General features: G+C 42.1%; 1 protein-coding gene across 1 annotated transcript; it reads left to right on the top strand.

Annotated features, from left to right (window-relative positions):
• Nucleotides 1-341: 341 nt before the first annotated feature.
• Nucleotides 342-10,034, top strand: LSMEM1 (leucine rich single-pass membrane protein 1). Its single transcript, XM_010975555.3, has 4 exons — nt 342-474; nt 3,907-4,038; nt 5,784-5,912; nt 9,446-10,034. Exons 2-4 carry the CDS (start codon nt 3,912-3,914, stop codon nt 9,574-9,576), a joined length of 387 nt encoding a protein of 128 aa, XP_010973857.1. The 5' UTR covers nt 342-474; nt 3,907-3,911; the 3' UTR covers nt 9,577-10,034.
• The last annotated feature ends 749 nt before the right edge of the window (nt 10,035-10,783 follow it).

The following is a 10,783-nucleotide window of genomic DNA, read 5'->3' as shown; positions in this document are numbered from 1 at the left end:
CTGTTTCTTATAGTCCTCTGGTCTGGAGTCCTGTGCAAGTGAGTTTAGTGCGGCAGCTTCAGCCTGGAACCCGACATTTACACGGGAGCGCCGTATGGCAGAAGACGGGAACTGTCAGCTCACACAGTCACATCAGCCAAATAAGGACATAAATCTCAGTCCAATAAGAACCTCATCAGTTACCAAATGAATCAAGGCATGGTGGTTTTCTTCTTTTTAAAGCATAGTTTTACGAATATATTAACTAAAAACCTTAGGCATTATGAAAAAAGTCAATATTTGGAATCTTACACTGCTTGGCTAAATTAACACTAAATATAGATCAACAGTTTCATGCTGGGGTTTATGGGCCTTAGAGGAGTGCTCATGTGCCGAAGGAAGGCAAAGAAAGAACTGCAGAATTTGTAGAAAGTCACAGTTGCTTCTGAATAATTTTTTTTCCCTGGTAACCTAGCAGTCACAGCTCACATTTTTGTAAGTAATTTGCATGCTGTTACTCTTCTGAGAGTGAATTCTTGAGGATGGTTTGGTTTTTTTGTTGTTGCATGTGCCCTGTGCTTTTAACTTCTGATAGAAATGATGTAGACTTTATTTTTAAAATTACTTCCTGTATTTGAGAAGGCACTGACTCTGAAATGGAACTAAAGGACAAATTTTCATGACTCACTCAAGAAAGCTTCCTATTAGCTTTGAATTAAGCCCTATGATAACAATTCTGATTTTGTGGGACAGTACTGGTGGGAGTTATTTCTGTGGTTTGATACCAAACACCTACTGGAAAAAAATAAAGAGCAAAGCAGATTTTCATAGACAACTATATTGGTCAGAATATTATAGGTAGTCAAAGCATTCTTAAATGACAGAAAAAAAAATCAGCTGTTAGCATTGATCTAAACTGGAGGAAAATGAAATTACTTACATGTTTCACCTCAAGGTATTAGAAAGCGTTCCATGAAAAGGATGCTGCTTCAGTCAATCTTACTTAATGATCAAATTTGCACACCAGAGTCAAAAGGAGGGTCAGGTTAGTGCGATGCAGAATTTAGTAACACTGGCTTCTCCAGCCCTGCTGGTTGTTCCCAGATGCCCTCATATGGAGATGCCAAAGATAGCAACAACTGGGTGTCAACAGCTGTGGGTCCTGGTTTTAGGGCCATGTGATCTTGGATCCATTTACTTACAGAGTCATTTGCAGGCTCTTAGCTGCCATGAACCACACCCAACTCTGTTTTCCCTACTGGCTCTTTATCTTCTATTTGCATGTTGCACTTAATTTAAAACTGCATTGAAATAGCATTTATTTGCATTGTAACTTTACCCAAATGACTGCTTTCAGAGCACTTCAGGGTTCAGTGTAGGTTATTGTCTTAGTGTTTTTGGATTGGATGTTGCATTGAATTACTTTTGAGCCAGCAGCAAGGGCCAGTGGTTTGGAGATTTTATTAGCTGCGCTGCTCTTAAGTCAGTTTTTGTGGCTGTGATTTTTCTAGCTAGTCCTCTACCTTGTAAACGCCAATTAAGCCTCAGCATGAGATTTAAGCAGTAGTGATTACATTCCCAAAGGGGAAGCTAAGGCTCAAGGATATCAAATCAGAGATCCAAAAATGAACCATGTGTCAGCCACCGAGCCTAAAATAGAAGCCGTGTTTGGAAGAATGATCCTATGATGTGATACAAGCTTTATGCCTCGTCAAATATTAGTGTTTGGGACAATGAAGTATAAAGAGATGATAAAATCTCTAGAAAAATAGTTTAGAAATCTGACCACGCATCAGTCAACACTTTTGGTTTTATCTGTAAAAGGGTAAGAGTCGATCGATCTCTAAGGCCCCTCTGCTCTATATGCTGTTACTTTTTTTTTTTTTTTTTTTGTCACTTAAAGTCATTCCCTTAGGAGTGCTCCAGGAAGTGTATTTGGAATTCAGTAACATCAGTATCTAAAGTGCTTCAGTAGTACCTTATCTAAAATCCTCAGGGAGTTATGTGTTCTTGTTAATTAAAATTTCAGGATCAATAAAACACCCTTTACAGTTTTTAATTGATTGAAAAAAAATTTAACTAGTTCATGACTTTCCAAACCCACTGTGTTTCTTACCTAGGGTTCTGGGAGCACTTTTTTTTTTTTTTCACAAGTACTAGTATGTTTTTAGGTATAACCTGGGAAATTGCTGGGTTTTAATATTTTAGAGTTCAGTCTAATCTGTTTAGTAAATGACTGATACTTTTTTTTTTCAGATCTTCTATAGATGTTCATGTTTTTTTTCCTGAATTTGGTTTCTCTTAACACTAATCATATTTCCCTTCATTCTGTAGCTAGGCATTAAAGGAAAGTTTTAAAATGTTAACAGGAGATAGTGTGTTGCCACATCTAGGCAGGCACAAAGTTTACCGCATTGCTTTTACTAAAGTCCAGATATCACACGAGGGTTTTTACCTCAGTTTTATTTACGTTAGGGTACTTATTACTGCCTCAAATTCTTTTGGAAATAGTGAGATACAAATCCTAAATTAAATGTTAGGTGTTCCAACCTAACGTAAGTCACTGGCTTCTAAACTTGGCACTGGGCATTTGAAGGGTAAGATTGGTGCCCACCCTATGGGGTGTTCAGTCAATTGGGGAAATCAAAGATGTAAGAAAATAAATGCAGTAATATAGAACAGCTGTTCTGATAGAAGAATGTACAGCATCCAACAAGGGCACAAAGGAAAGACAGGCTGATTCTTACTGGAGGTGAGGTTTGAGCTGATCGTGACAACAGATAGGGAGCCTATGGAGAAGGCAGTGCAGGAGAAGGCACAGTGAAGCCAGAGGCCCACTGCCAGGTCTGCGATGAGCTCATGTGTGATCTCAGGCATTTACCCTCTGAGCTTCCGTTTTCTCACCTGTGGAAAGGAAAGGGGCTGGAGAAGAGCATGTCTAAAATCCTTTCCAGATCAAAACATCACTATTAGACTCATTTTATGAAAAGAGACAACTGTAAAAGAGAAAGCTTTGATAGCAACTGGAATTTGTCTTCCTAGAACCTTCGTTTCACATAATTAAAAGGCCACAAGTTCTCTGTTGTACTAGAGAAACATCTTAAAATTGATTTTTAAAATCCATTTAGGTCTTTCAATGTACCTTGAAGTTGTGCTGACATTAGAGAACATGACCTGAAATGTAAACTACAGTTTAAAAATTATTTATTATGTAAGTGACCTCAATCTAAGGAAACTCAGGGAAGAGACCTCAGAGGGTTCTGAGGTCGAGCCTGCAACTGCTGTAGCATCTCAGTTTGCTAAGATTTTTGTCCTGAAGACTCAGAGCCAGTGTCTAAGGACTAAAGATGCCTTTAAGGTTGGAACTCATACAGCATCTTGAGGGAGAATCTAATAGGTATAGTTTTGTATTAAAGACTCATCAATTAGAATGGTTCACAGTAATATTTTCTTTTCTCAAGAGTCTTTATGGTCACAGGCTGCCTAGCTTAATTTTATCTTTGTACGTGTTTATATATAGCTTTCTTGCACAAATATGTGCAGAATATGACCAATGTAATAAAAGGGAAATATTTAAAAATCAATTACAAAAGAAAAAAAGAGACCCAGGGAAAATACAAACAGAACTGAGGAATCTGAGGAGGAGACAAGAGCATATGCACATCATCAGGGTATTAAAGCCTTACAGTTGGGCTACACCCTTGATTCTGAGCTTCCTGGCAAGCAAAGCAAAAAGAATAGCTCCAAAAGTTGTCCCCAGAAGGAAATATTTTCTTCCGGACAAGCAAAGCTTTTCTAGCCCTTCATCTGGAAGTAATCTGTATGGGTGGTTCTTCATGTGCCTGATCAGCTTCCTGTGGGCTGTGATTCTCCTGAAGCCCAGCTCCCCAGCCAGCCTCTGTGTTTAACAACAGTGTTTTCTTCCAGGGACAATGAATCGTTCTTCCCAGGACACCGGCTCTCGCAGCATTCCCGAGGATAGAAAGCTTTATGTTGTGGATTCCATAAATGACTTAAACAGACTAAACCTCTGTCCTGCTGGATCGCAGCAACTGTTCCGTACGTATGCCCTCCGAGGCTCGGCCGGCCTGCCAGGCATCTAGGCCACCTAAAAATAGCGGTGCTAAGCTGGACCTGTGGGTGTGGAGGGGCGGGGCGGGCCTTCGGAAGGCCCCACGGTAGAATGCTGTTTCTTGTGAGGCAGTTTTTGCTTTTGTTCTCTGAATGCTTGCCAGGCTTATGGGCTTTCTTGGCTCTTAAGCAAGATTTGAACTCTTGTCTTCAAAGTTCTGAAACGTCCCTGTGGAGTGTCCCTCCCTGGAAAGGGCTGGAGGCTGCTGAGGTGGTCTCCCAGAGGCTTACTCATCCCTGTTGGCTGCTTTTGTGCCTTCTAGTGACCACAGCCAGGTCACCGATGGAACCCACTTTCCTAGAGGGGTCTTACTTCATGGCGAATTGCTGAGAAAAATGTTCCACACATTTAACTAGTTCTAAAAAAACATCATTAACATTTTGTTGGGCAAAAATATCAACTCCCTGTTTTAAATTACAAATTGCCCCAATTAAAGCATTAGAAAAAGAAGGGAGAAAACAAAATAAAAATCTGCTGTATACTAAATACTAAATATTATGGTGAATCTTGGCCCCTAAATATTATAAATGAGTTCAATCAGGTTATTCTGAGCCCCATCTTTTCTAGCTTAAATGCTGACATTCATGGTGATAAATGTCCACTTGCTGTTTGTTCCACACGCACTCTAAACTCTTACTGTCCCGGTTTTATATCTATTATTCCCCCTCTAAATCCTTTCTAAGTTCTTGTTTTCCTCTATATTTTAATTTGTTCAGATTTTCACCTGTTTTTAATGCAGTCAGTCTCATTAAATGTAGGTGTTTGGGTGCTGGCTTATGCCCCGGCTACAATTAGGAGGCACACCTTGTGGAGGGTGTGATGCAGCCCCCTTATAACGCACGGGGCACGAGCCACCCATTCATCCTTAGTCAAGTAGCAGAGGGTGTGGGACTGACACAAAGTAGGAGAGAATACGGAAGTAGTTCAAGGATCTCCATTACCCCAAGTTTTTGTATTTCTTTTTCAATTTAATTTGGGTGTTATTAGGCGAATAGGCCTTCCAAAATGATGCCCAGGTGCAGACAATTCATGGTTTGGATGAACCAGGCTGTTGTAGAAGCGTGGTTGCTGTCTCAGCTCAACTGCAAAACATTTCAGAGAACCTGGCTTCCACAGCATGTCCATCCTGAAAACAGCTTTCAGAAACCAAAGTACACCAGGGTTATTTTGTTGTTGTTGTTTAAATGGATTAGGCATAACTGGTTATTTTGATAGGAAATAGAGTTTTCTGCAAGATACTGCAAGGTGTTCAGCGTTTCACCCAGAGTAAGTGGCCGGCAGCCCGCTGGTCTTACTCCTGGGTCACTCTGGGAAAAGGGCCATAGAGCCCCTGTCACGCAGAATCCTTAACTTCTTTATCCCCCACCTGCCTCCCAAATAAAAAATCCATGTTCTGATACATACAGTGTTAACATAGTCTTCAAGGAAATCTTCAAATAGGGACTGAGGAGAGAGAGGTTGACCCGGCTTGTTCTTTGAATACTGTATAGAAGGTAAAAAATTCTCAAAAAGCACCCAGCCCAAAGACATTCCTAGAATGGAAGTCTCTTTCCAGAGTGATCAGAGGGAAAATGGATGTACCCCTTATATCTCTACTTGTGGGGGACTGTTCGGTTCTGCTGACAAGCTGTGTGCTGAGGAGTTTTTGTCTTCGTTGTTTGTTTCATATTAGCTCTGGAGGAGAAAATCCCAGACGTTGGCGCTAACTCAGGAAATGGGAGCCACAGTCTGTTTTTGTTGGGGCTGATAATCGTGCTTATTGTCAGCCTGGCACTGGTTTCCTTCGTGATATTTCTAATCGGTAAGTACCACTGATGTGTAGCTGATTGGTTCCCTTTGCTCCTGGATCGAGGCAGTGCTTCCTGGCAGTCAGTACTGATGTGGAAGGACGAGAGAGCGTGAATGCCTAGGGAACGCAGCCCTGGGGCAGGTCGCTGGGGCACACAGAATCCCAGACTGCCAGGAGTTCACAAATGCGGGCAATAACTATTTCTCTAACACTTTCGTTTCTCACCTGGAGTCCCTAGCTGCCAATGGTAGGCAGCTTATTCTAGTTAATTCTGGGTTTTCTTAATCCAAAACACAGGTTCTCCATGAATTCAGATCTATAACTTAGTCACAGTCATGTTTCAGCCCCGCTCCCAGATTTCCCCACTTCCGTGAAATCAATTAGAAGCAATGAGGCTTGTGCCAGGGCCCAGAGGCAGTGTTGGGATATAATGAGGCTGCTTCCCTCCTGTCTGACGCTGCCCAGGCTGGCGTCCTGCTTCTGATCTAACGTGTCCTGCCTGCCCTTGGCCTGGGCCCTGCATGCCTGCCCTTGAGTGGTGACCCAGGCTTTCCCACCCAGCCCCTCCGCCGAGAGATCCCTGAGGTCTCAGTGCCACTCTCCCCTCTGCCATGGATAGGGGAAGGGGACATCTGTCCTCTCGCAAAGATGTCTCCTCCTTCTGCATGTTGCCCCTCCCATGGTGCCCACCAGCGTCCGCTCTGAGCTGTCCCCTGCGGACCACCAACTGTAGTTATTTCAGTTCCCTCCCCTCACCCCCAAAAGAGTGGAAGGAGCCTGAGAGGGAGGAGGGAGTCATCCTTGACAGCCTTCTGCCTGGATCCACCGCACCATCACTTCTGCCCCTGCCTTCAACCATCCTAAATGAGAGGTGGATCTCATGCCTTTGAAATCCTCTCATTCAAGTTCATGCAGGATTAGTGGGGGTATCAATGGTAGTGATGGGAGGGGAGAGGCGGGCAGAGAGGGGCATGACTCTTACAGCTTCTAACCCCTTTCCTTCCCCTAAACTCTTCCTTCCAGCTTAAGGGTGTTTATGCAGTTTGGGGCTGGGGCTGGACGGGAGGGATGATGTTTAACTGCTTCCCGGTCTCCCAGTGCCCTTTTGCTCTTAGAAGCTACAATGTGAACAATCCTTACAACAGTGTCCTTGCATCTGATTATTAATTGGAGGAAGGTTGGCCCTGAACCTGCAGGGCTGGAAAGAGCGCCTGGATTACTCTTTCTGAAATGTTATCCCACATTAGTTGATGCTCCAAATACCATTCTGCCCTCACCCGTCTGGGTAATGACTAAGTTAAACTATTGAGAAATTTTAGGTATGTTTACTGACTTGGGAGCAACCAAAAAACTTCTCTCTTCTGCAATTATGATAAATGATAAAACAATAATAAAAAAAAATGTTACGTATTGGGTGCTCACTCTCTCCCAGGCATCAGTTGTTGTCTGTTTGCTCACAACCTCGTGGTGACTCTATAGTGTGGGACCTGTTTTTATTCTGGTTTTACCCATGCTGAAACTGAAGCTTGGAGAGATTAATTAATACGCCCAAGTCCACTACCAATAGGTGTCTAATCAGGACACAAAGACTCCCCTGCCTGACATCAAAGACCATTCGCTTTGTGACCATTTTACACTCCCTGTATAAGCAGGATTTATTTTATATTTGCTTTGAGTGTTTTATATTGACGGCAAATTCATATTAAAAAACAGAAGATGTGAATAAAGAAGAATGCCTTTTTATTGAATGATTATTCTGTGCCAGAGACATTAAATTCATTATCTTAAATCCTTACTCTATCCCTCAAGGTAGCGTCTAATATTTCTGTTTTACTGATGAAAGACTAAGGCCCAGAGAGTTTCACTCTCCATGTTTATCCAGTGAATCAGACACAGAGCTGGGATTCATACTCTGGCCCGTCTGCCTCCAGAACCCACCAGCACTCCACTGCCTATGTTGAAGTAATAATAAAGGCTTCTTGTGGTTTCCAGATAAACCTTAGCCCAATTTAAGACCAGAGTTGACACAGGACCCTGTAAATGAACTTGGTCTGTGCGCATCTTTAACAAGGAAACCTTTTCACTCTCAATGGGATTCAGTGCACATGTGTATTCTTTTAACTGAAGTGCAAGAACTTACATTCTTTATAATTCTGGCATTTTTATGCAAAGGAATAGGCTATTTTATACTGATTACATTGATTAAACTGTTGAGTCTTATGTTTTTGTCACAATCTCTGTCCTAAAGAGGAACAATGGACACCAAGTTAGATGACCAAGGATGCCTACCTGCCTTGGCAGCAGTTTCCAGTGGCCAAGCAGTGTAGATGCTAGGTGTGTGGGATATTATTAAGTGTTGCCTTAAGGGATAAGAAAAGCATTCTCTAAAGGGCCCTGTGCTGAAATGAGTTTGAGAATTACTGGATAAGGTTATGCTCAAGGTTTTTTTTTTTTTTTTCACTCCTTGTGAATTTCCAAAAGACAGGTCAGATATAATTTTCCTTTAACTTTTTTGCACATGGAACCCTTTTTCTTTTTGGGGATTTAATTTGGAACCACTGTACTGGGGAACAGACTTAGTCCAACATGGCGCTACTTCCTTCTGTGTTTGACTCATGCAGAAGGTTCCCAAGACGGGAAGGGATGTCACATGCTATGGATTTATTTGTTTCACATTCTTCCCCAGAAGCAAGTGGTACCTCACTCTGCAGCAATGTTCAATAAGACTCTTCCGTCATGTCTTGGACCATAATACTTCCAACATAATTTTTCAGACATGGGGTATATAAGTAGCTTCTGGGCAGCAATTTGTCCCAATGCTGGAAGGCGAAGCTCTGACACTTTCCATGTTAGTTTTCTGCTAAACCTAAAAGATACCTTGGAAAAAACTTGCCTGAAATGGAAATGATAAGAAGCCCAAATATTAAATACTGATATTGTGTTGCATTTCTTGGAAATTTTAACTCTGCTAAACAGACCTCAGGCTGTTCCGTTCCCTGGCTTACTCAGTAACCAGGGGTTCTGTTTATTTTGGAAATGTGGTCTCTCTGCTTTCAGGGTGGTCTGAGGAGAATTATTATACATTCATTATGGTCTGGTAGTTTAGAACCAGGAGAGTTATGTCAAAATAGGCGAGAACCCAAAAAAACTCACCTCCCAAATGAGGAGCAAAAAACCTTTTCTGAGAATGAGTCTCAAAATGAGACAACGTAACAGTCACTTCTCCAGGGATAATCAGACACACTGGCGGTTTCCCTCAGTTGCTTGCAGCAACGTCTTTCTCAGCCAAAATCTGTGCAGAGCTGCTGAAGGTAGTCAAGTCTGGCACCAAGAAATTGTAAAAATCATTCACTTGATAGTTAACTTCAGTCTTCAGCAATTTCTCTCTTGGGCTTCTGGGCTGTGTGGGATATCAGAGCAGGTGATTTGCCAAGGGGGCCTCTCAGCACTCAGCCGAGCCCCCTCTCTCCCCCCGCCCCCAGGGCTCTGAGTCTGGATGGAACATGCTGAAAACCAGTGAACACTGTCTGTTTTCCATTTTAAAGTTCAAACGGGCAACAAGATGGAAGATGTGTCAAGAAGACTAGCAGCTGAGGGAAAGGACATAGACGATCTTAAGAAAATCAACAGCATAATTGTAAAGCGACTCAACCAACTGGACTCGGAAGAGAACTAAAGAGGTGATCGTCCAAGAGCAGCTGCTGACACCTGAGCTTCTCACCGTCCTGGGCGTGTGCAGGGTGAAGAACTGACCGAGGGAATTTCTGCAGGCAAAAAAGGGCCAACTTTCTGCTATAGGAAAGGGTGCAACGTCAAGGCAAGGTGGAGGTGGGGTGGGGTGGGCGACGGGGACTCAGCCAGAAAGGAGCTTATTCTGTGGTAGGGTCCTTCAGCTTTCATGGGATGAGGGTGGCTTGGCATGGAGGAGAACTGACAGTAAGCAAGAAAGGGAATTCGGCTGTGTATCCAACTTCTTTTATGAAAGGAACTTTGTCACCAGAATAAGTACACTGTGGCCAGTAAGGTTCATGGCACATACACCTTTACGAACTCCCTCCTAAGGAAGCCTAAGGGATAAACTGAATTGTGTTCAAGGGCACCAGGTGATAACTCTTCAATAAAAGAGATTCTGCTCAGGTGATTAAACTTTGACTCATTTCCCCAGGGACAGGGGTTGGCTGGGCTGGGAGCTGGTTGCCTACTGATATTTGCTAACAGTAGTTATGAGCGTATGGTGGGAAGGGGGTCAAGAGAAAGAGCATAATTTATTCAACAAATGTTACAGAGCTGCTACTTTGTGCAAACCACCAAGCTCCAGAGGAGCTTATATTCAAGTGGGGAACAAAGAGATGTATAGTTATATATAGATAGATAAGCTTTTTGACTTCATTTCTGATGGGGAAAAAAGTCCTTCAGCACCCCACTGATTAATTTTGAACAAATCGGATAGTTTTGTAGCCTTCACTAAACTACAGTAAGGAACTGTCTACTTGGAATATTTGGAACCAGCCTTGTTTCAGCACAAAAGGAAAGGCACACACGGTTTACGACAATAGATATGGTGTGATATAAATGAGCCTAAAAAGCATGAGTCTTAGAAAATCTTTTATTTAATATAAATATTTCGTGTAAGTCTGTTATGTGAAGTCTACTGCAGTTCTACCATTTTGGGTTCATCAAAAATGTACTCTAAAATTACATACATACACGTATAAACACATTATAACACTAAGAAATAAACACAAGATATTTTACTTATCCATGTTTGCACTCAAAACATTTGTACTGCATAATTTTAAAAAATTGATGTCATGCAGAATATTTAAAAATCTGAAATTTGTGTTTACTGGAAAATTCTGGACCTGTTGATGAAGTGTGGCAAA

This window comes from Camelus dromedarius, chromosome 7, assembly GCF_036321535.1.
Source record: "Camelus dromedarius isolate mCamDro1 chromosome 7, mCamDro1.pat, whole genome shotgun sequence".
NCBI lineage: Eukaryota > Metazoa > Chordata > Mammalia > Artiodactyla > Camelidae > Camelus > Camelus dromedarius.
This window is presented reverse-complemented; position numbering and strand designations above follow the sequence as displayed.

Excerpts from the sequence above, each read along its gene's own strand:
- LSMEM1 (XM_010975555.3), top strand. The coding sequence starts at position 3,912 with ATGAATCGTTCTTCCCAGGACACCGGCTCTCGCAGCATTCCCGAGGAT. Across the intron at positions 4,039-5,783 it reads TGGATCGCAGCAACTGTTCC|CTCTGGAGGAGAAAATCCCA; the intron begins GTACGTATGCCC and ends GTTTCATATTAG. Across the intron at positions 5,913-9,445 it reads CTTCGTGATATTTCTAATCG|TTCAAACGGGCAACAAGATG; the intron begins GTAAGTACCACT and ends TCCATTTTAAAG.